The sequence below is a fragment of the Micropterus dolomieu genome, linkage group LG01, assembly GCF_021292245.1.
Source record: "Micropterus dolomieu isolate WLL.071019.BEF.003 ecotype Adirondacks linkage group LG01, ASM2129224v1, whole genome shotgun sequence".
Classification (NCBI taxonomy): domain Eukaryota; kingdom Metazoa; phylum Chordata; class Actinopteri; order Centrarchiformes; family Centrarchidae; genus Micropterus; species Micropterus dolomieu.
In genome coordinates, this window is record NC_060150.1 from 30,904,200 (window position 1) to 30,928,672 (window position 24,473).

The following is a 24,473-nucleotide window of genomic DNA, read 5'->3' on the forward strand; positions in this document are numbered from 1 at the left end:
GTGCACCTGATGAACCCCGAGAACGTACCGAAGCCATGCTGCGCCCCCACCAAGCTCCATGCCATCTCAGTGCTCTACTTTGACGACAACTCCAACGTCATACTGAAGAAATACAAGAACATGGTGGTACGGGCCTGTGGCTGCCACTGACAGACATTGAGGGAAGATAACGCTCGATTGAAAGTTGGGTTGGTAAAGGGCTGCAACTGCACCAGTAACTCCTGGGTGATGCTGACCTCAACTAGACACCAGCTTCCCGCCCAAATCCTCAGCTTGCAAGGGACGTCCACCCTGAAAGATCATTAGCATGTTCTATTCCAAAAATCTTGGGAAAGTTCAAAACATCCATCTATTAACATGAACATTCGTCTTCACCAAACTGAGAGAGGACCATTGTAAAAATGACACCATGCGGGTGTCACCTAAAGGCAACTTCACTCCACTCCAGTGTTGAGCCACCAAGTTGTCACCTTCTCTATCAACTGTGGAGTGGATTTTTCCCTTCATGGGTCTGCTGAATGACTGTGTGTGTGTGGGGAGGATGGACTGTTTAAGTTTGTATATTATGTGTTTTATGGAAGTGCGTGTATGAACGCCTCAGAGGCTACTGCACCCTCTCCCTCACTGACAGGGCGAGGGGAATACTGAACTGTTGTGGGACCAGTTCGAGCGCTGCTTTCCTTCCCTTCTCTGACAAAAAAACAAAACGGTGTATGAGTTCTCAGAAGAGCCTCCAATAATCACTGAATGAACTGATTACCAACTTCTCTACAGCGCATGACCCTGGAGAGTTAACTCAGTCTTAACCGTAAAAACAGTCATCAGTGACTGGTCATATGACCAGCTAGATGGGAAAATACACACCTAGTTTCCTTTGCAGTGCAAATGTTAACTCAAACAATCTATTACTAAATGAATGATACATTGGATTTAGTAGATTCATATTTCCTTCCTCTTTCCTAATGTATTTTCTTCTCAAGCCATATTTGCCCTCCTAAAATATATTATGGACTGAACCAAAGTGACCGCAGGCTATTTTAGTAGTGAACTTCTCCAAATATCCCCTCCGTGTCAATATTTGCCAGGCTCACGCTGAGCTGCGATTCACCAGACTGGTTCAACATGATGCATGTTGTGGCTAAACTGGTGTTTTGCTCCAAAGAACTGAAGAATACAGCCTTATCCCTCAGACATACCGCAAACGGCCATTTCCATGTTGCTGCACTCGCAAAGTTAACAAACGTTTCCACCCCTGACAACCCATCAAGAGATTGTGGAAAAACATTTAGCGAGTCAAAAAAAGCCGGCCGAACGGCTTTTGTGCCAGCTCTCTGAAATTAGCCCTTTGCTTTTTCAACCCTGAGGGTAGAATTATGTGGAGATGTGTGTCTGGTGGCAACGTCTTTCCAATTGAACGTTACTGTGAGCTTTGAATGACATGGATTTGTTTTAGAGAACGTATTTTAATGAAAAACTAATAAGAATCTAAATACCTTATGTGCCTAACCAGTCATAAATTACAAAATATACCTCTGGTAAGCTGCTGTTTACATTTGTGATCATGTTTAGACTGTTTTTGTAAATACTTGTACATTCTCAGCTTATTTATTTCACCTTTTATCGAAAAGAAAAATCACATACCTTATTAACAGACAGATGCAAGAACAAAATGGAAATACAAACTTATTTTTGAAATTTTTTTATTATGAAACCTCATGTTACAATAACTTGCCATTATTCACTCTTTTTGTACAAAAATCCATGGGTAGTGCACAACCCATGACTCACAAGGAAAAAAATACTTCTGTCACTGGAGTTCCTTAGACCATGTGCTATCCATAAAAACTTTTACTGACATAAAAACTGCTGTCTGACTGTTTGTGTACCTGGGTTAGACTATGCATGGTGCCCTGCATCATGCAGCACATACCTTTCACATAACCTGGGTCAAAGAGCATTTGCAGTGTAATGGGCATGGCCCAACAGGTGGATGAAGTCAGTCAGTTACAGGAAAATGCGCTGAAAAGACCAACTTGTATTGGCAAAACTGCAAATGCTATTAAAACCGGGTCTGTTCTGTATTTTCTTGGCCTCTGACTGTTGGATGTGTGGGGTATACAGTGACTAAAGAAGTTTTCAGTTTGAATAATTCCTCTCATTAGTGGTTATGGTCAGAGTGAGAAATTAAAACCATTCTGCATTTTACTGGCTGGTGTAGCTGTACGTCACAACCAGATCACCCCACTCTCGAAGTAGCTCAGACTATCCCCTTCGACTTTAGCCTAAAGATGTAGGCTTCGCAGCACGGATTTCCACTGTCAGAAAATTACATCTAGAAATATTACTTGAAACCAGGAAAAGCTAATTATATAGAGCCAAGATGCAGCTGCTTCTCACTAAAAAGGTAAGATCACAATCATTGTCAGAAAGGTGATGCGGTGAATGTTTGTTTCAGTTCCAACCAAGTTTTATTTCAAAGAGGTCCCAACCACAGAGGTAAAGCTCGTAAAAGCTCTGATGAAAAGAGAGCTGTGAATGACCGTTCAGTGCCACAACCAAAGTAGAGATCAACTTCAAAAGATCCTAAAAAGATTCTCTTTTACCCTCAATGCCGGCTCCAAGTGACAGCTCCAGCTCCACGTACCGGTTCCTAAATCCTTTGAACGTGGGCCTGGCCTGAGACTTGTAGCACAAACGCTTTACATTCACTTTATTTTTTACTATAGCTGAGGATAAAATGGAGAAGAGATTTCCCACCCAAGTGTTTCAGAATAAACTGAAGCAGTAGTAACTCTAAAGATATTCAGTAATGGAGATATGGGGCAACATGGTCTAGGCCTCAGGCTCTGAATGCTAGCAGGAGTGGAGAGGGATGGTTGATTGAGATCACAGGAGTCACAAAATGGGGGCTATCCACGTGCCTTTATAAGACTCCTGTGATAACGACGACGCCTCCGTCACAACTTCTTCTAGTCTGCGTGGGCGTTTCCCTGAGAGTTAAGTCAGATAGGCCATCACCGGCATGGATAGGAAGTACCCTCAGCTTAACACTCAACTTCACATTTGGGTGACAACAACCTTCACAAACCTCTGAATGACAGTACGGTAACATTAATGGCTATAATTTCACAACAGATCCCATGTATAAAATTTTGCTTTTAAAAAAAGAAAGTCAAATGGCTACAGAAGTTTTTCAGAAACAAAAACAGAAACATCTGTCCTTTAGTGCGACCCTTTTAATAAACAACCGTTTTTAAATTGTGCCAGGAATCCTGGTTTTGATTGATTGAGCAGTGCTTGCAAAGAAGTTGTCAGACATCATTTCATTTGTAGATCCAACCAATACGATAGTAGTCTCCATATTAGGAGAGTGAAGGTTGGGCAACAGCAATGAGAAATACATTCACATCCCAAACACTCTACTGAAACATTGTGTCCGTGAACACCGGAGAAAGAACAGACTGCATCAGTCTGTCGTTGGCTGACTCCTTTCTGAAGAGAACCCGAGTGGAGAGAGATAAGAGATAGAGAGAGGTTTGGCTACTGTAGGAGAGAGAGAGAGAGAGAGAGAGAGCGGTGTCCTACTGGCCAGTTATGCAGTGTGGGCGAGCAGAGTGGTGGAAAACTGAGCACTGACGTGACTGTTTCTACAGCTCGTCCCTCGCCTGCCTCATCACGAAGCTGTGCAAGCTGTCCAGGTCCCGCCCGCCATGATGCTCGTCACCCTGCTCCCCCGCCCTGAACATGATCAAAGTGGGGTAACCTCGAACCTGAATAAAGAGGGGAGAACAGCAGCACGGGCTTATTCCATGGGCTTTTTCACCTTTCAAAACGGTTTGTTCTGCATGCTACATGCAGTATGAAAATATGTAACAGTAAATCTAATTAAATGATGAACTGTCTTGTGGTGGAAATCCCACATTGCTTTCTAAACCCCTCCACCCCAAGCTCTTTCTTGGTCTGTCCACCAGACCTCATGAAAATAAAACCATGATTTTGAGAAATGTTGCAGACTAACAGACATTGCCAAACTAAAGGGACAGTGGGAAAACCAGTGAGAGTTCCAGATGTGTGGTCTATGTGTAGAACATCTTAGATATACAAACACAACAAAAAAGGGCACTGTAATCACAGTGAATCATCACTCAGGTCTTTAGAATGATAACTGAACTGTGGATCTTGAACTCTGACGCAGCAATTCTGCAAGCAGTACAATGTACACTGTATACAGTGACAACATGGCTTAATGATTACACATTTGATTTTAAAATTGCAAACACATCTAAATAGTAATGGGAATTTCAAGGACTTACTTTTTAAAGATGCAAATTGATTAACTGAGACAAGAGGTCAGTGTGTAACATCTTCACACCCTTTAATTCTAAAACCTTGACAATAGGGTAGGACGACATCTACACTAAAACATCGGCATGGACGATAACATCGGGGCGCACGTGCACGGGCCAGGTCGTCTTATGTGCATGTGTTCACTTGCACAGACTTCGCTCGGTTAAAAACTTGGTAGCCTGTGACTTTACAAGTTGCGGTGCATATTTCACAAGCACAGACCAGGTAAAGCAGCAGTGAACACACAGGTTGGTTTCAGTTGTTTGATAGGCTGCGTCATTAAAAAGCCTACAAGTGGCTCACCTGCTGCCGTGATAACGGATCGCGGGTGGGAAAATACGTATGAGGAGTTCTGTCTCATTTTACAATAATGTCCGTGGTGATTAAACCTACTTTCACATGGAGGTATTATGGGACAATTCTTTTTTTTGACGGGGACAGGGTTTTACAATTACAATGCCTGCTCAACCATCGACCAAATGTCAGTCATCGACAATGGACGATGGTATCATCTATCGGCCCAATCCTACTTGTCGATATTAAATAATGCCCTGTGCTTTGCTCATAGCAATATCAGTCAGATTCTACATACAATTAAAGCTGATAGTGTGTGTGCCTGCATTGCTTTATCCAAAACATGTTAAACCTGCTTTAGGATTACAGTCTGTAGCATCTAATAAAGTATGTGGCACTCGCATTGTTTTATGGCTCTGTGATAAAACCTCCATCTTAAGAATCTTAAGAAATAAACAAAAGCTGACAGAAGCGTATGATGGAGTGCTACAAGTTCAGTTTAGATGGTCTTATAGTATCAATTGTGGATAACACAGAGGTACTTACAGAGTACTTGTTGCAGAGTGTGCGTTCAATAGTGCAGTCCACTTTGGCTATCTTGACGTCAGTGAGGCCAGAAAACTCCTTCTTGGAAAGATCCTCCCATGTTGGAGCGAGGTTCTTGCAGTGGCCACACCTATAGTTGACAGCAGGATAAGACAGCAATTACATTACTTAGACTGTAATGGCAGCGTTTCACTAAAACTCTCTGAAAACTAGTGTTTCTACAAACTCTTTTGCACGTACCTAAAGAACTGTACAAAAGTAATTTGAGTCAACTCATGTATTTTTTGTGTAACATAATGTGTTGCTTATACTTCCACAAATGATGCAGCACAGTCATACATAAAGCCAGGTTCAAACTAAGGTTATGCATGTTGATATGGAAGTGCTCCATGCTGGAGCTGAACTAGGAACAGCTTGTTAAACATTATAAATAATAAAACTACAGAGCCCCTTAAAGTCCATGAGGTGACATTATTTTTATCTTATTAAATATTGCCTGTCCAAATAAAGAAGGCAAAGAGTCGTGTTTCAAACATACTTGAGAAATCAACAAACTCAAACTTACCTATCAGGACACTTATGGATTCAACTATTAAACCATATGTTTAATAGCGGTGTGATTTAAATGTAACGTGTTCCAAATATTATAATCTTACCATGGAGCGTAGAATTTGATGAAGGTGAGGCCCTTGGCCACGGTCTCGTCAAAGTTGTCCTCTGTCAGGGTCAACACGCTGGACTGTAGAGAGGAGAGACGCTCTGATATTAGATTAAAGTGTGCTGATCTTAAACAGGTCACTAAAATGCATGCTAACCCTTTCAACTACACAAATACATGGGCTGATGGATCCATTAGGATAAAAAGCAGGAAATACAGAAAGACATATGAAAAAAACAGGGATAATTGTCTGACATTTGTTCTTTTTGTTGTTGCACTCACCTTTACTTCCTCTTCGGCTGGCTCAGCAGCAGGGATCTCAGTTCCCTTTTGTTCCTCATGTGGTTCCTGTTCTTGCTCCTGACCGACGACTGCCTTTAGCTGGTTGTCCACAAAGTCTTTGAAAGAGTCCAGGTCTCGTTTTCCTTTGTACTGTTCTGTCTACAAAAAAGCACAAGAATACCTCACTGCTATCACCATAACTGTGGAGGTGGTTTTAACCTTTTCTTAGCATAGTGAATCATGCCATTGTCACATCAATACATTTTTTTGGACCTCAACAATAATCCCAGAGAACACTTCACACACCACAAACACAACACATAGAATATATACAATAACCGAAAGTAGTTTTAGCTGAAGCAAAACGTTGATTGCTCATTGTCAATCATGGTTTAACTCCTTGAGCGGCACCAATGTAAAATTTTATCATGGTTGCTGTGCGTAACATGCCAGTTATTTTTACTATTTGTTTATACATTTAATCATCCCAGTATGATGTAATGACATGGAGGCGGTTACAGTTTGCAGTGAAACTCAGAAGGTGTTGAGGAGAAACGTGACGCCCGCAGTGGCATCCGGTCCAAAGGTGGCCAATAAGCGAGCTGAGTGGCTGCACATGCAGAAATCATTTGGAATGGAAAGTCTGTAGCAGTCCAAAACGTCTTGCATACCTTCTGTCCGTTGTAGAAGAACAACAGTGTGGGGTATCCCCGTACACCGTTCTCAGAGCACACCTCGTAGTGCTGTGTACAGTCCACCTAGATCAGAAGAATATGAGCTTGGGTTAGTAAACTAGAATGTCAATGTAAACATTGCCCTTGCAAATTTTGCTTAAACGTATTTGTTTTAAGTCCAGTGCACAAACAGGTGGCTTCTCATGTGACCAGCATCCTGTTAAGTAACAGGATCGAGACAGCAAATGAAGCGCGGCGTCAACATGGCAATAACAGTTGGACAACAGTTCACACTGTGATGCTGCTTTAGCTGCCTTAGCCAAAGACATCAAGTGTCACATAGGAAGCTCATATTGTTGGATGGGTAAAAAACAAACAAAAGAAAAACAGCAATCTTCTTTTTTCGTGTTTTAATAACTAATTACAATTATCCTGTACACAATCTGAAGGACCCACCTTTCCTATCTTGACGTCATCAGAGTGCTCAAATGTGGTGGCCAGCTGCTCCCAGGTCGGGGCCATGGCTTTGCAGTGGCCGCACCACGGGGCAAAGAACTTAACAAAATGGGCGCCTGAAGTAAGAAGAGAAAAGCAGTGTTAAAAAAAAAAAGAAACTGCAGATAACTAGCAAGAAAATTAAACAAATACAATAAGTAGAAAGTAAAATGCCTTGCAGAGTGTGTGTGTGTGTGTATAGACACACACACACACACACACACACACACACACACACACACACTTCTGTAAACTCTTCAGTTCAAGTTTATGTGTTGATTTTTAAATTAATGGAGCAATGTAAAAAGTTCAAGCTTAACACAGTCTGCTGTACATGAAAATATACACCTCTCTAACACAGAGATTATGTGCAACCAATTACACGTTTATTGCAGCCAAGAGGCAAAGGTGGGACCAATGAACACTGTTTTTTAAATGCCTATGTCACCTCCTGTCCTGTTTTTTCATCTCAAAACAAGAAATCATTTATTTTTCTTCAAAACCAAAACATTTCAACTTCGGCACAGCTTAAGAGCCACAATTTCAACGAGACGATTATTGTGAGCACAGTTTATTTTTGCAGTTGTCGTATGAAAATCCAGAAACGTGAGGTGACAGGAGACAAGTGGTGCACAGTTGGTTCGTGCTGACTGACGTTGTGGATTGTGGCTCAGGTACTCGCGTTGAAATGTCACGTTATGTCAATCAAGGCAATGAAGTGTTTCCATTCTCTAACGAGGGCTCTAGAAACACTACTTAGTGTGGCTGAAAACTGAAAGTACAACTGAAAGGCACAGAAGCAATTTATCAGTTTCAGACAGGATGCAGCTGCATAAACACGCAAGATGAATTTGACTATTCATCTGCTTTCATGACATCAATGTTCTACTAGATCTTTACCTTTGGCTATGTGGTCCTTAAAGTTGAGAGCAGTGAGCTCATACATGCCCTGTTTGGGCTCTGGGGCTTTAGGAGGCTCCTGTTCACTCTCTGGTTCCTGGAGGGCACACAAGAACAAGCAGCTATGAAGAACACCGCCGTTCTTGCGCTGTATGATCACAGGTTAATAAATTTGACACACAACTCACCGAAGGCTCCTCCTGGAGTGTCTTCAGCATCCAGGTCTCCAGAGACTGTAGATCTCTGGGCCCCTGGTACTTAATTGCCTCCTGATCTGGCCTATACAACTTTATCCTACACACAACAACAAAAAAATAGTATATATTTTTTGAATTTACTGAATGAATTGCTGTATGGCAGTAATTGTAATTCAAGTCTGAAGCTTATACAATAAAGTTTACTAAAACCCAATGCCCTTTCAAGAACACACAGTTTTTGTAACTATTCTATCAAATCATCATTAAAACATTTAGAACCGCATAATTTATTTTATTATTGTTATAAAAGCTATGTCAATCATTTTCCAGTGACTGCTGTGTTTGCAGTCAGCAACATCCTAGATTTAGCAGGATGTCATTTAGATAATGGAAGAATATTCAACTACATGCAGGTCAATGTGTCACTTCTCTGTCAATCAGTGATTAAAAGGACTGTTTACTTCTTGTTGTAAGGGTTCATCCTACACGCAACAGCCAATGTGTTATTTTTTTAGGTAATTTGTTTCAGTTGTTGGCTCCAAATACTTTGAAATATCTAGACTGATCTAATCGTTGCCAACGAATGAATGTAAAATTGTGAATTCAAGAACCGGTGTGACTGGTACTTACGTGGGGTAGCCCCTAACCCCGTGGTCATTGGAGCAGAACCTTGTGTCCGGGACGCAGTCTACTTTAACTACATACGCCGGGGGGTTGTCCATGCTGTTGTATTTGTCAGCCAGCTCATTCCATACCGGCTGTAGCCTCTGGCAATGGCCGCACCTGGACACAACAGTGGTACAAATATTGTCACATGGTCAAAATAACTAAGCTATGATCCTGGTTACAAGCCATCATCTGACAAAAGAAAAAGTGGAATGAAATGCATTACTGCACATGTGGTAAAGATGGTTTAAAATGGTGTTGGAAAGCCACGCAGAGCTTTAGTTTGTCAACTTTTATTAATAAAAGTAAGAGTAGCCCTCGCTATTGTGCATACCATCCCCTAATGAATACAGACGCAATAATGTGAATAGATGTGAATGAAAAAGCAAATAGACGTATCAGTGAAGGTCAGAAATTTGAGGAGTAACCTGTTGGTGATGCTGCTTTTTTGCAGTGATAGGACATTGAGGCCAGAAAGCAGAGAAGAGCAGAGTAGAGAAAGCAGAAAAACACTACAGGTATAAACTCTCACAGTCCATGTCAAGAATACCAACCGCGGGAAATAACTGACACTTCAGTGATCCAACATAACAAAGAAAGACTTGAAACGTCTAATCTTATTTCAGATCCAATATCTGTCTGTGTTGCTCCTTCGTTACTCTATCGAAATGAAAATAAGTGATGGCGACGAATTTTACCAACGTTACTCCTTTTATTAGTAAGTCATGAGACCAGCTCGAGGACCTCTGGGGGGTCCGTGCACCCCATTTTTGGAAGCGCTGACATAACATCAGTCAATCAGTGCGTGCCACGTAAGCGCAGCCTCCCAAACTACAACTTTGGACTGTGAGTACCAGCACTAACTGTGAATAAGCATAGCCTCGCAGACTCCGTTTAATCGTCTAAGTTGCCCGTTCAACGTTCACTAGAAAGTTTTCTACTACATTTTTACAACTACCGAGCTATTAGCATTGTTAGCGCCGAGGCCCCTGTAAAATGTGTTCCAGTCCGCTGAAATGCAGCCGGCTAACTGTTTGGCTATGCTAGTTAGCAGCTAAGCCAACCACACCGGTTGACCAAAAGCAAGGTGCTAGCAGCCAACTAGCTTGCATGCTAACTAGCTTGTTTGTTAACTTGCCGGTTAGCTGTAATCCCACTTTAAGAGGGGTTTTCCCGCTGTGTATAGGCGGTGTTAAAGAAACACAACGGTTATTGCCAGTCCATTTATTCGACGTCGTCTGGAAAACAAAAACTTGGTAACTCCCTGTTTACTTACCATGGGGCGTAAAACATGACAAAGTGGGGTGCAGTGGGGACCGCCTCGTTGAACATTTCCACCGTGTACGTGTGCTTGGCGTGCTCATCTTCTTCTGCATCAGCATCGCAAAACGCACAAGCAAACAGTAATGAAAAATAAATAAAACCCAACATAAAGGGTGTGCAATTCAGTGCAGAGCCCATGATGAATCTCTGTCGGTGGGTGAACAGTGTCCCTGCTGGTGTGAAAAGACCGACTCTGAACGTGCACGCCCCTCCGGCTGTCTCGGTTTAAAGGAATGTGGACTGTGGATGGTACACATGCATATGAGGACTCCTGCTACTCTAGCTAAACATGCAAACTGGATGTTGTGTAGATCTGTGGCAGCCCGCAAGCGCTTTGCAACCCTGTCCAACCGGACAGGTTCAAACAAGTGCCATTCTCTGAAGAACTATGGAAGCCTATTTGGTAAAAGCGACTTTACGGAAGGGGAGGGGATGCATAAATAGCTACTATATCTTACTAAAACAGAAGGAAATACAGTGCATCCTGTGGATTTATCACTCGATTTTTTTATTGCTGCACTATAGACTCAAATAGTCATAGGGTATTTATTTAGGTTTGGTCCGGTGAACAATAATATTAAGTTAGTTAGATGTGGTCTATACAGTATAGTATCAACATCCAAAAACAGTACAATACCTATGTTTAATAAATAGCAGTTCCACTCGTGTATAATGTATTAGCTTTTTTTCCTATCTGATCCCATCAGAGCCCAGGGTCTAACATTAGAGGGTGTCATACCCTGTATAGATTGAGAAGCCCTTTGAAGCAAATTAGGGATTTGTGGTTTTTAGGCTATATAAATAAAATAGACTTGATAGGATTTGACAGCATCCGGTGGAGGTTAAGTCCCTAGTTTATTGTAAAATATGTTTTGGAGTGCATTTTCACACAGAACGATTCTGTCTGATTCCAGAGAACTGCTGATAATAAATGAGCATAAAAATGTTACCTGCATTATTATGTTACAAAATGTTGGGGGATAGCCACATCCCTAAATCCAAAAATAGTGTTTCTATCAATGGAGTCTGGAGGCTTTGTCAAGAGCGATGTAGTGACTGTTTCTAGTTAAACAAAAATGATCTATGAAGTCACTGTAGGAAGCTCAGTGAGAAAACTCTCATTAGGATATAATTTAGGAGACATTTAGTAGAGTTTGTTCACCTCTGGTAGAGTAAGGAAAAGCCAAATTGGTTGATTATAAATGGGCCAGTAAGTTCCAGTCAACTGCACCACTTTGGCAGGCAGTCTGAGTTTCCTTCACACCTCAGGCTGTCTTTCTGGAACAAACTGGCTGCTCTTAGAATACCCAGTGGTATAAATCTATTAAGACATCCGTGAAAAGATGAAATATTATGAAAATAGACTCGGGATTAAGTGAACACAAAGTTAGCATTTTGCTTAAACTGTAAAAGAAAATATGGGCACCACGACTTAGGTGTCACATCACTGCTGGGTCGGATGATAGATGCACTGTTGGCTTTCTGCACCAATGGTCAGATATGCGTCAGAGTTGCCCCCGCAGTGATGGAAACGACCCTTGAGGGTGAGAACATTTTAGGCAAATATTATAAATCCAATTTATTACATCGGATAAATGGTGCATATATGCATCTCTTCCCAAGACAGTGTGTTTTTGTGTTTCTGTTCCCAGAGTAGCAAGTACCTGCTAGCTTCATGGATTAACTGCTCTTTGGCAAGTCTTCCCCTTCTCCTATCCTCTCCAATCCTCTTCACTTTCAGTATTGTCATGATTTCATGAAACCAAATGGAGACAGCCTTCATACATACAGTATTTCCTTTTAATCAACCTCCTTTTTTCCTTTCATCTGGACAACAGGAAGTGTGGGAAGAGGAAAGGAAAAGGTTACAGCATGGAAAGAGACAGAGGTGGCGCACAGAGAGGGACTTACGGTACAATCTACAACACTATTCCAGACTCCATCATTAACCAAGGTCTTGAATGTCTATATGCTAGAAGTGGGTGAAAATGATCCTACCACTCACAGTCAGTGTCTGAAGTTAGATATATGTTATATATGATATTAGGCTGAGGTGTTTATGAAGTCCTGTGTGTGTGCGTCCGCACTTTTGTGACAACTAGTCTCAGGAGATTGTCCTGCTGTTCCCCTGACAACCATTGAAATTCCACTGTTAAACACAGATTCACGCACACACACACTTGCACACGCACGCACGCACGCACACACACACACAGATTATTCTGTCCACAGGGAGTACAAACATCCAATGGAGAAGCAATATACTTGTAAGAGACTCCCTCACAGAGATGGATGATGGTAAATTGACCTCACGGCTGACGAGAGGCGATCTTTAACCTTTGGCTGTAAAAGCTCAAACATTCGTTCTCTTTGAAGAACATACTTACTTTTTGGCTGTGACTTTCAGAGAGCAAATTCGGGGGAAAAAACAACAGACAAATCTAAAGAGCCCATGGTCAGCAGATACGTGAATGGGACCAGAACAGATTTGTTTGTTTGGCCTCCTCATACTAGGTATGCACATAACAAATGCTGCAATATGTTTCTATGTGTGGGTCTGATAACAAAAGGGTTAAAGGAATAGTCTGACATTTTGGGATTTACCCTTATTCTGTTTCTAGCCTAGATTTAGTTGAGAAGATTGATATTACTCTTACTCTCTGTATTCTAAATATGCAGCTCGCCAGCAACTAGTTAGCTTAGCATACTGGAAACAGTGGGAAAAGCTAGCCTGTCAGAAGTAGGGCTGAATGATTTAGAAAATATATATAATTGCAATTATTTTGACTGACATTGCAGTTGCTATGATTTAGCATACTAGGGGAAATGATCATTTTTACACCATTATCATTAAAAAACATATTAAAATGAATTATGGTGTGACTTTTGTGGGGAAATGTACCAAACAAAGATGTTTTCTTAAGTCTCTAGAATATGAATTGTTGGCCAGGACATCGCTGCAGCACGACAATATTTAATTTAAAATGGTATTTTGACACACATATCAATGTCCTTTGACACTGTTCGAGGCCACGTCCACCCCAAACTCCCATGTCCTGAATTTCATCTGTTCACATCTGGTCATCTTAGGGTCAGAACTATTTCCGAATAATACATGGCACATAACCCAGTCAGACAATGGCAAATTGCCATTTTTCACTTTCGTACGATTTAACAAACAAGATATAAGATGTTTATTAGTGAGCTTTAGAGGTTAGAGTTATGCTAAGCAAAACTAACGGGCTGCTGGCGGTAAGACAAGAGAGTCGTATCAATCATCTGATCTACACTCACCTAAAGGATTATTAGGAACACCTGTTCAATTTCTCATTAATGCAATTATCTAATCAACCAATCACATGGCAGTTGCTTCAATGCATTTAGGGGTGTGGTCCTGGTCAAGACAATCTCCTGAACTCCAAACTGAATGTCAGAATGGGAAAGTAAGGTGATTTAAGCAATTTTGAGCGTGGCATGGTTGTTGGTGCCAGACGGGCCGGTCTGAGTATTTCACAATCTGCTCACCAATTCTAGGGTTTACAAAGAATGGTGTGAAAAGGGAAAAACATCCAGTATGCGGCAGTCCCGTGGGCGAAAATGCCTTGTTGATGCTAGAGGTCAGAGGAGAATGGGCCGACTGATTCAAGCTGATAGAAGAGCAACTTTGACTGAAATAACCACTCGTTACAACCGAGGTATGCAGCAAAGCATTTGTGAAGCCACAACACGCACAACCTTGAGGCGGATGGGCTACAACAGCAGAAGACCCCACCGGGTAACACTCATCTCCACTACAAATAGGAAAAAGAGGCTACAATTTGCACGAGCTCACCAAAATTGGACAGTTGAAGACTGGAAAAATGTTGCCTGGTCTGATGAGTCTCGATTTCTGTTGAGACATTCAGATGGTAGAGTCAGAATTTGGCGTAAACAGAATGAGAACATGGGTCCATCATGCCTTGTTACCACTGTGCAGGCTGGTGGTGGTGGTGTAATGGTGTGGGGGATGTTTTCTTGGCACACTTTAGGCCCCTTAGTGCCAATTGGGCATCGTTTAAATGCCACGGCCTACCTGAGCATTGTTTCTGACCATGTCCATCCCTTTATGGCCACCATGTACCCATCCTCTGATGGCTACTTCCAGCAGGATAGTGCACCATGTCACAAAGCTCGAATCATTTCAAATTGGTTTCTTGAACATGACAATGAGTTCACTGTACTAAAATGGCCCCAACAGTCACCAGATCTCAACCCAATAGAGCATCTTTGGGATGTGGTGGAACGGGAGCTTCGTGCCCTGGATGTGCATCCCAGAAAATCTCCATCAACTTGAAGATGCTATCCTATCAATATGGACCAACATTTCTAAAGAATGCTTTCAGCACCTTGTTGAATCAATGCCACGTAGAATTAAGGCAGTTCTGAAGGCGAAATGGGGTCAAACGCAGTATTAGTATGGTGTTCCTAATAATCCTTTAGGTGAGTGTAAGTCTCAAGAGAGCAAAGAAGCTTATTTCCCAAAATGTGATACTACTGCTTTAAATTAGACCTTGACAGATTTATATACTCTCACAGTAGTATCAGTGCGTATAGGCGTATTTCCGAAAGTGTCTATTCCTTTAAAAACTTAACCCCCATATAGAGAGTGCTGCCTTCTTGAATATTTTCCATTTCACATCAAAGGTATTTTTGTTGCCTCTGTTATGCCTGCTGTGATCATATTCCTGGTCTGATTTAGTCCGCTGTGCTGACATGACGGTGTCGGCAGTATGAGAACTCCCACCCGCTAAAGTTTATTTGAGCTATTATATCAAAAATGGCCTTGACACCCAGTCGTGACCCGCAGTTCTCGCTAGACTCTCACATTCCTGCTGCTGCTCACTTGGTGAAACACAAATGCCTTTATAGTTAATTGGAGGTGAAAAATGATCTATGAGATTATTTTCCTTGACTTTTACACATGATAAATAACATCTACGCACAGGCCCAACTCACCCAAGGGGGCTCTACGATTACCATGGCAAGCCAATAACCACACATCACTATTGAATCTCAACATGTCATATAGCTGTGGTAAATATGACCAAATTGCTGCTGACACATTTTACATTTTGAAGTGAAGGCTGCATAGTTGTGGGTATCTACTGGTTACCCATTGTTGATGGCCAGGCACCATGCCAGGCCAGCTACAGCATGGTGTAATAGGAAAAAGAAAGATTAATGGACCCTGGGGACCCTCGGACATTCTGTTTATTTTCTTAATTGCCTGAAGTTAGTGGCTGAGAGTGCAAGAGTCGGCAGGTGGCAAACGGGGTGAAAGTGAGAACTGAGACAGCGAATAACAGAGAGGAGTGTGTGTGAATTTAAAAACAGACTGTGCTATAGTTAGAGATTGTTCTAGGCCACTTAAGTTCAGAGAGTGAGCAATAACTCAAGGCAGGGTGCTGAGATTTTGAAGTGCTCCAGTCAAAGTAAAATACATTGTCTTTAAGGCTGGTCTGAAACAGGATATAGAGAAGACACCAAAATACTTTCCCACGTGTTTAGTGATAACATCATTAAAGCAATAGTCTGTCAATTTAGGAAAAACACATATTCACTTGCCTAGTTAGATTAGAAGATCAGTACCACTGTTGTACCTTTCCATTAAATATAGGGCATACATAAAGAGGTGCTGATAGGTAGATTTAAATCCTTCAATAAAGTTAGGCTAGCTGTTTTTCCCTGTTTGGCTAGCTGTTTCCCAGTGTTTGTTCTAAGCTAATTGCTGCTAGCTGTAGCCTACTTTTTAACGCACATAATGGGGGAGCCGTATCAATCTTCTCACCTAACTCTCGGCAAGAATATGAATAAGCATTGCTTTAAATTTTACCCTGACAGATTTATATACCCTCACAGTACATACATTAAGTGAATATAAATATTTTCATTTGATTTAGATTTTTCATAAATATTTTCATGTTTATTTCACTTTATCACCATACAATTTAAATAAATAGCTGACCCTCCTCTCTAACAGCTGTAGACGACCTCTCACAAACATTATCTATTTCAAACTGGTGTCTGTTTTTCGACACTGCCAAGGAACACTGAGAAAATATTTTTAAGAAGACTTTATGGAACATTTCAGAGGCTATTTCTGACCAAATCTAATTCTGTCATGTAATCATATGGGAACTACCTTGTTGGACACTCAGTGTATCTGTAGAAGTACTCTCAGCACCGTCTTCCCATAACTGGACATCATGCAATCCCAAGCCAGACGTGTTTCCATTAGAGACTCATGGCAGTATCATATCCGGGACACAGGATGTGACCAACGAAGGGGAACGAATGTCATTTGCAGACAGCTCACTAGAACCACTGCAGCAGGCACCTGTGCTGGGAAAAGACAGCGGGGAAAGGGCTCTCCCACATGATTGGAATAATTCCAGAAACAAACGTCAGGGGATGGAAACTCGGATAGCACCTTGTCCTTTCATCTGGGTGGTTTAAAGAGGGAGAGGGGAAGTAAGGGAGTGTGAGAGAGGAGGAAAGGAGAAAGAAAAGAAAATGAGGACTATGAAAAGTAAAAGAACAAAAAGGAAAGAAAGTGTTAAATAGTAAATAATATTTAGGAAAGGAAAGAAAAGGGTGCAATAAAGAGAGAAATCAAACAAATAAAGGAGGAGGGATATGAGAAATGGTTATGGTGGTTGTGGATTACCATGACAACTCCCACTGTATCCCAAGTGTTTTTATGTTCTACTGCTCTCTGCTGGATCCAGGCGGATGACTAAAGCCGTGCCAAGTCTCCTGAGGTATCTACAGTATTGGAATTACCATCTTTTTCCACAAGGCCTGTGTACTTACAGGGTCAGCTGCTTTCCCACTGCTGGAAACTCCACAGAGACGCTGTAAACAGGTTGAATATTGACAGGTGCGACTGGGTTTTTTATAGGCATCAACCATCATGAAATGGAGTCAACACATTAAATGGACACAAAATGTTTTAATGATGTAAACAAGTGGCAACCTGGTCTGAAAAGTGAAGACAATGTGCAAGTGCCTTACACCAGAATTTTTTCTAGTGGCCAGCAGGGTGACTCCTCTGGTTGCAAAAACAAGTTTGATTTCATTGGAGTCTATGACAAAATGACCCTACTTCTCACTTGATTCATCACCTGAATTAACACGTTCTTAATAAGTTCATGGTCTCAATCTTTAGTTTCAAGTCTTCTTCAATACAGCATAATGTTCACTTTGTAAATTATGGTCCCATTTAGAGTAAAATAGACAATAAAGCAGGCTATGCTTTAGGGCCTGGCTACTTTGTGATAAGTTGCTACCAGGGCGACCTGTCAATCAGGCTAGAGGTGAATCGTATCCACTGCACTGTGTACATTTAATTAGCTGTGAACTTGTTTTGGGTGCTGTCTGTGTTTTTGTCTAAGAACTCAGATTTGTATTATAACATTTTTAATTATTTTTTCATTTTTTATGTGCATGATGATATAGGCCATAGGCCTTGGCTGTATTCTTTTAGTGCTAATAAGCAAATGTTAGCATGCTATCAGGTTAAACTAAGATAATCAGTCCCTCCAGGATTTTTTTTAGTGATAGTTGCGCTGGTTTGGGGCGTCTTTTGCTATGAAATTGTGGGAATAAGTGAAAACAATAAAGGTAGATGTGATTTTTTTTGTTTTTACTTTAGAATTATAGTTGAATCATAAAAACAGTCCCTTCAGAATTTGGCAGGCAGAATTTAAAGCTCTTTAGAACACAGCTTTGATCTGCAAATCTTATTATTATTTAAGTTTTCTGGTAGAGAATGATTCTTTTGCAGGCTCGCATATGGAAAACCTGTCAAGCTTGATTAAACTCGTCTTTTTATGTCTGAGTACCTTTCCCCCTAAATGATTGTCTGCAGTATGCAGCAGAGATTCATTTCCTTTGTAAATGCAAACACACTGACTTTCTGATCCTGTTTACACACTGCTAATGGTGCCTATACTGATCATCATAAAGTTGTAAGCGCCCTGTCATAAGACTCAAGCAATCACCTGCCAATTCTTTTCTTGTCTATGTCAACAAGTGTCTCAATTTATGCAATTTGTTGAACATGTCGCCTGAGGTGAGACATCACAAGTGGTGACAGGACCCACCTCGACTTGGACTCTGCCTTACACACAGATGCTCCTTGGTGCAGAGCCTTCACTGTAAAAGCTCCATTTCCTGCTGGTAAAGCCATCAGGATATACTGGCGTACTGACTTGTGAAGGGGTTTGAGGTGGAGCAGAGAGAGGGAGAAGAAGAAGGTACAGAACAAGAAGTATGCGAGTAGAGGAGAAAAGAGGACGTGGACTCATGGACATCCTAGTGTTTCCAGATTGCGGGCCAGCCACTTTAGCCTCAGTGACAAAGTTCATAGCTAAGCTGAATATTATGCAGTAGAACTTGCAAATGAGTCATTCTAATTGAGGGCCTTTGGAAACTTGACATACTCATCATTAAAGGGAATAATGTATGTATGGATATTTAGTGTGTTTGAGATGCTTTAAGTCCATTACAAGTTTTTAAAAGGGGTTTGTGTGGTATTAATCCATGCCCCTTGGCATTATCAAACAGTATGTGCTATACAAATTAATGTTGTGGTATAAATAATAACATTGTAACCATTGGAAACATCCACTATGTTAAAGTGTACTTGAGCAAGATATTGAAATGCTACCAGCTCCCCATGGGTGCCGCTTTGTAGCTGGGCCCAGCCTCTGAAGTAGAAAACAGAATTTCCAAAGATCAATAGAAGATGACATACTGTTTGTGTCCAAGAAACAAAGTCTCGGTTTGCTCTTACACAAGCCATGCATCCTAATATCATTGACAGCCTACAAATCAAGTGGCTGCCACGAAGACTTGAAGCTACAAGAATAGTAGGGCTCCAAAGTGATATTTCAGCAGACAGTATTTCATATGAGGCGAGCCATAAATGTCATCAATAACCAATGAGACTTTACTTTGCCTCAGCAAAAGCCGTATATAAAGACTGTCCATGGTTTTATTCTTTTTGGACCTACTGCAAGACACGTAAAGAGTGCCCTAGTACCTGCTGTCATTGCGTCAAGGTTTGTTTTTATTTTTCCCTGCTTTTTGAAAAAAAAAATTACAGATGCTGTCACCCACTTACTGGTACTCCTGCTTGCTCTCATGGAAAATGTAAAAGGGGCCCAGCCTCGTTGAAGTCAGGCTGACATTGCCAGTTAGAGGTGGCCAAGTCACAAAACAGATGTTTACTGTTTTCCTAAGGATGATTTGTTCTCTGCTCAATACTGACTTGGGTCCAATCATAACCCAGGTCACTCTAACAGAGCACTACAGTAGAGTGGGCAGCCAGGGGCACAATGCTTGAACCAGGTGTTTATGCTTTATTGTAAATGTCTTTTATTGTATGCATGCTTCAGTCCGTGGGTACTTTAAGTGAGTTTATGATTCTGACAGGTGTCTGGATTTGTCCATTCTCCTAAGCAGATGTGCAATATAATGATCTGATGATTCACACATAGGAAAGTTGTGCCTGTGTGCACTCCTGGATGTGTCACCTTGTGTAAGCAGTGATTATGGACTCGTTTTAGGAAGGCTTTGTGTGTTTCTCTGTGTGTGTCAGTGTAGCCTGCACCTCTGATCGTCCGTAGAGGCAGTCATGGACCCGGTAAAGGTTCTCTCCCCAGAAGCCATTAAGCAGTGCGTCTGTTGGAATAATGTGTTTAACTTGGCTGTGGAGCAGCAGCAGGTGCTGGAAGGACCGGCCTGGAGCTGCTGCTCACCACCTGCTTTGATCTGCAGGCCAGGGACCAGTCTTCCATTCTTGGGGTCTTTCCCTCCCATCCCATCTTTGTCTTCCTCCGTCCCCATCTTTGTTGCTCTCTTTGTCCCTCTCCTGTCTCAGTTTTTCTTAATGTTGTCATCGCTTCTATTTGCTTAGTCTGTCTCTCTTTTTTTTAGTGGCTCTGCTTTATCTGCTGCCCTTTTACCCTGACGTTTTCTTTCCTGATTTTCCCTTTTCAAGTTTTCCTTCTTAACATGCCTATTCTTCTATTCTCTTTTTGTGTTTCCCTTCACCCCCTCACGTTCTCTTCTCGCCATGTGATAGTTGTCAAAGAGCTTAGTTGTACTCCAGCCACACATCTGCCCGACCTCAACGATACTGCTGGGTGCAGAGCAATGAGTGCAAGTTTGAATTTATGCATTGAATGGATCTTTGAAAGAGAGGTTTAGAAGTTGCTAACAAACATTCATAATGTGGGTAGTAGGTGTTAAAGAGGTACGGCACACTTTAACATGTTTTTTGAGTTTCAACTAACTTATGTGACCCCACTGTTATGGAACACATCTATACTGGTGTTGATATTGGCGTTTCTTACAAAATTGGTAATTGCATTTTATTGGTTGAAAATGGCACAACACGTTATCTACTGTTTTAAATCATCTGACAAACAGTCACCCGATTAGGATTAATTTACGTCATGAAATTCTCTAAATCCTGTTAAATATGTGATTCACCATTATCGGCTGAATGGCAAGATGTCGTGGCACCCAGTGCTTAACATGGACCTGCAGTAGGTGAGTCACGATTTTAGCTCTGGACACCTCCCTTCCTCTGTGTCTTTTTCTCTCAGCCTCAAGGTAAAGCCATTATGCTTGAAACGAAGCAGCAGCAGTAGCAAAAGCAGCATGCCCACGTGGGTTCAGAGAGACAAGGGAGGGGAAACGATGAAAAGTAAAGCCCATGGCCGTCTCGGGGCCCTGAAAGAGACTTTATTGAAGGAGCCCACTCCCATGCATTCCTCTGCCAAGAGCCCAGGCCTCCCTGCAGAAATCTGGGATGAGAGACCGACTCAGATTCAGATGAGGGGTTCATGGGCTGGAGCTGCTACAAACACACAGGGGCACAAAGATCACATCTACACAGAGGCACAAACAAGTATGGAGTCACACACATTCATGCATGCAACTTGTTCCGCCATCTCCAGTCTCCCTCATTGTCCTGTCAGTCAGGATGTTTTTTTTTAGCTGTGATCCACAGCAGGGATTCTCAATTTCCTGAATGGGTAACACACACGCAGGCTTGTAAAGCACAGCTGATTGATTTATTGGATTTCAGGGGCTGAGGTAGTTGGGATATTAGATGCTCCTTGGAGATCTCATCGTGAGATCATTCAGTGAGCGCAAAGGGCTTGCTCTGAGAACAACAGGGGAGAAATTCCACTGTCTTGGGTCCAAAATGTGGACAAAAGTATTTTTTTAAGGAGTGTTATGCTTAGTTAGCTTTGTGAAATGTTCACTGCTTGGGGCGCTCATCTTTTTCTTCCATTTTTCTAGCCTCCCCAAAACAGGGATAATCCTGTTTTATGATGCCTGTCATTTATCATGCATCCAAAAAGCTTCTGTCTATACTGGAAGAAAGGAGCATCCTGTCGTTGTCATTCACAGCCATGTCACATTTTTCTTTATGTAGTTTTATTTTATCATCAATGATTTTAATGTGTAATTAGATTTTAAAGGTATACTACTGGGATTTTCATACACACTTGATTAATGGTAATCTTAAGTATATTGAAACCTCTTGTACCAGCTAATAAAAAAGACATGGATGAAGGTGACAAAGTATGCATTGGAAAATGTATTTGAAACATTATATCTTGGCACTGACTTCCATTTCTTTCTATATTAAAGGTAACTGACAGCTGAACTAGGGTTGATGAGAAAGAAATTGTGGCTGCAAACATCTTGTGCAAATCTGGAAACCACCTGTTTACCATTTTCAATGAGTACGGTGTCTTATTTTATTTGAACTTTTACAGCTCAGTTTTACTTTATTGTATACCTAATGATGCTGAAACTGAAAATATTCCTTTGGAAAAGCCCTGCAGGTATGACTTAAGGTCTCCCAAAGTCACAGTCAGGAAAACTGAACTGACTAATGGACAACATACTTGGAAATTTTGAATGTTTTTTTTCTTCATAAACTGTATTCTTAAACATCTCTGTTACTTCAATCACCAAGGCCTTGAATCATCCTTGATATTGCTTACCTTTCTCCTCTCTGTTCCATGACTAATTTCCTTAAATCAGTACCCAGACAATGAGTTATAAATAACTGATAAAAAAGGCGCAGACCAAGTGGTTTTCTCATGACCAGTGGATTAGATTTATATCATAGCCTTTATTTTACAATGTCAAAACATTAACATTTCAAGGGAAGAAAATCTACAGTGCAATGAGCTGGCAGGAAGTTCAGTAATAGAATACGGTAAATTGACTAAAGTGAAATCTCTTGAGTGCGGCACGGTGGTGCAGTGGCCTCACAGCAAGAAGGTCGTGGGTCAAACCCCGGTTGCCCAGGCCTTTCTGTGTGGAGTTTGCATGTTCTTCCCGTGTCTGCGTGGGTTCTCTCCGGGTGCTCTGGCTTCCTCCCACCATCCAAAGACATGGGGACTAGGTTGATTGTTTACCCTAAATTGTCCTTAGGTGTGAGTGTGAGCGTGAGTGGTTGTTCGTCTATGTGTGGCCCTGCGATGGACTGGCGACCTGTCCTGGGTGTACCCCGCCTTTTGCCCGATGCCAGCTGGGATTGGCTCCAGCCCCCCGTGACCCTGTACACAGGATAAGCGGTTGACGATGGATGGATGGATGGAAATCTCTTGAGCTTTTTCTAACTGGAAATTTGGTGAGCTGATTCTTTAAAGTGGCTATAATCAACATTTTCATATTTACAATGGACCACATGACTGCTTTTATGTGAAAGGGATCACTCAGTGAAAAACTCACAGAGAATTATTGCCCGTCTTTGCAGTTTCTCTCAGCTCTATGAAGCCTTTTAGCATCTTTCAGCTCATTGTGTTTCTCTGTTGCTGGTACCAGCTCAACTCCCCTCGACTCGACTCGATTTTACTTTTGGTCCGCCGTCCTCTGTTTTCCATGGCAGATAGTACCCCCTCAATGTAGCTGGTCGTCATAGCAACACCGCATGAAACTGCCACGGCGTAATGGTCAACGCGACACACACACACACACACACACACACACCAGCTGTCACTTGATTTAATTTAAAACGTTTCAACATTACTCAGAATGTAAAGACAGAATAACAGTACGAAAATCTTTGCTTTGGTTTCCTCTGCCGTTGTTGCTGGAGTCGTCTGCTGCGTTGGCTGTGGTTTGTGTGACTGTAAGACCAGAGGGTACCAGGTAGCAGGTACCAGGTACAACTTTTCCCCAATGAAAAACCAAAAATGGTGAGTAGATTTGAGGCGTGTCGAGCTGGTACCATGTGGTTGAAAAGGGCCATTACTGATTTGGTAAAAATCTCTCCACTCTCATAGCAACATTTCCAGCCACAACTAGATTTTTTGTTGAAAAAAGCTCTAAAAGCCCACTGTACACTTCCTCTCCAGCACCAAAGACTAGCTTGTAAACATGGGAGAGCATATAGTTGCTAAAAAGCCAGATATTTCCCTCAGGAATTGGTGAAGAACAACAACAGAGTTAAAAGAGAGATGATATTGGACTTGTTGGGTGGACATGACTCCAAATGAATGCTAACATTACTTCATATCGGCTTCAAAAGTTATTGTAGGTTTAAGTACATTTTGGGAAAGTTTACCTTATTTATATGAGCAAATGTTGTTGCTATTTGGATGCTGTAAGAAATTATGTTCTATAGTTAGGGTTTAGCATCGTTGAAACCACAGAGAGATAGCATCAGGTAAATACCTGCCTGGTACAGAAAACAGGGAAAGTCAAAGCCACTGAGAAGGTATGTGGTTGGCAGTGAAGCCAGACATTCCTCTACGGTTCAGGAATCTAGACGACAACAAGCTTTGTTGCTGCTGGTAGCCACTGGCCGATGACAGCCCGTTCTCCACGTCCTCTCTGGCTATTGTTTGCCCTGTGATTGAGTGAGGAAGGTGTTTGTTGTTGCTGGACTCTTATCTGTGTTTCTTGGACCTGGCAGGAACACTGAGCAGTTATATTAGCAAGACTGTCTAATGAAACTGAACAGATGTACAGTTCAGCTAATTAGACCTCTGTTGCACAAAAGATGGCAATGGA

General features: G+C 41.7%; 2 protein-coding genes and 1 long non-coding RNA gene across 3 annotated transcripts in view; 2 read left to right on the forward strand and 1 right to left on the reverse strand.

Moving 5' to 3' along the window:
• The window catches only part of bmp6 (bone morphogenetic protein 6), a 64,341-nt gene extending 62,478 nt beyond the window's left edge, over positions 1–1,863 (forward strand). Inside the window, exon 7 of the mRNA XM_046064903.1 lies at positions 1–1,863. Coding sequence (XP_045920859.1) covers positions 1–150 — 150 coding nt within the window. The 3' untranslated portion in view covers positions 151–1,863.
• On the reverse strand, positions 1,684–10,752 carry txndc5 (thioredoxin domain containing 5). Its single transcript, XM_046064914.1, has 10 exons — positions 10,336–10,752; positions 9,024–9,176; positions 8,385–8,490; positions 8,197–8,293; positions 7,258–7,373; positions 6,799–6,885; positions 6,128–6,286; positions 5,844–5,926; positions 5,188–5,317; positions 1,684–3,770 (listed from the first exon to the last, which is right to left on the reverse strand). The coding sequence occupies exons 1-10, from the start codon at positions 10,518–10,520 to the stop codon at positions 3,648–3,650; spliced, it is 1,239 nt and encodes a 412-aa protein (XP_045920870.1). The 5' UTR covers positions 10,521–10,752; the 3' UTR covers positions 1,684–3,647.
• Positions 9,591–24,473, forward strand: part of LOC123980535 — a 19,138-nt gene continuing 4,255 nt past the window's right edge. The window contains exons 1-2 of the long non-coding RNA XR_006827516.1: positions 9,591–9,905; positions 12,221–12,294. This is a non-coding gene — a long non-coding RNA (uncharacterized LOC123980535). The remainder of the gene's footprint in view (positions 9,906–12,220; positions 12,295–24,473) is intronic.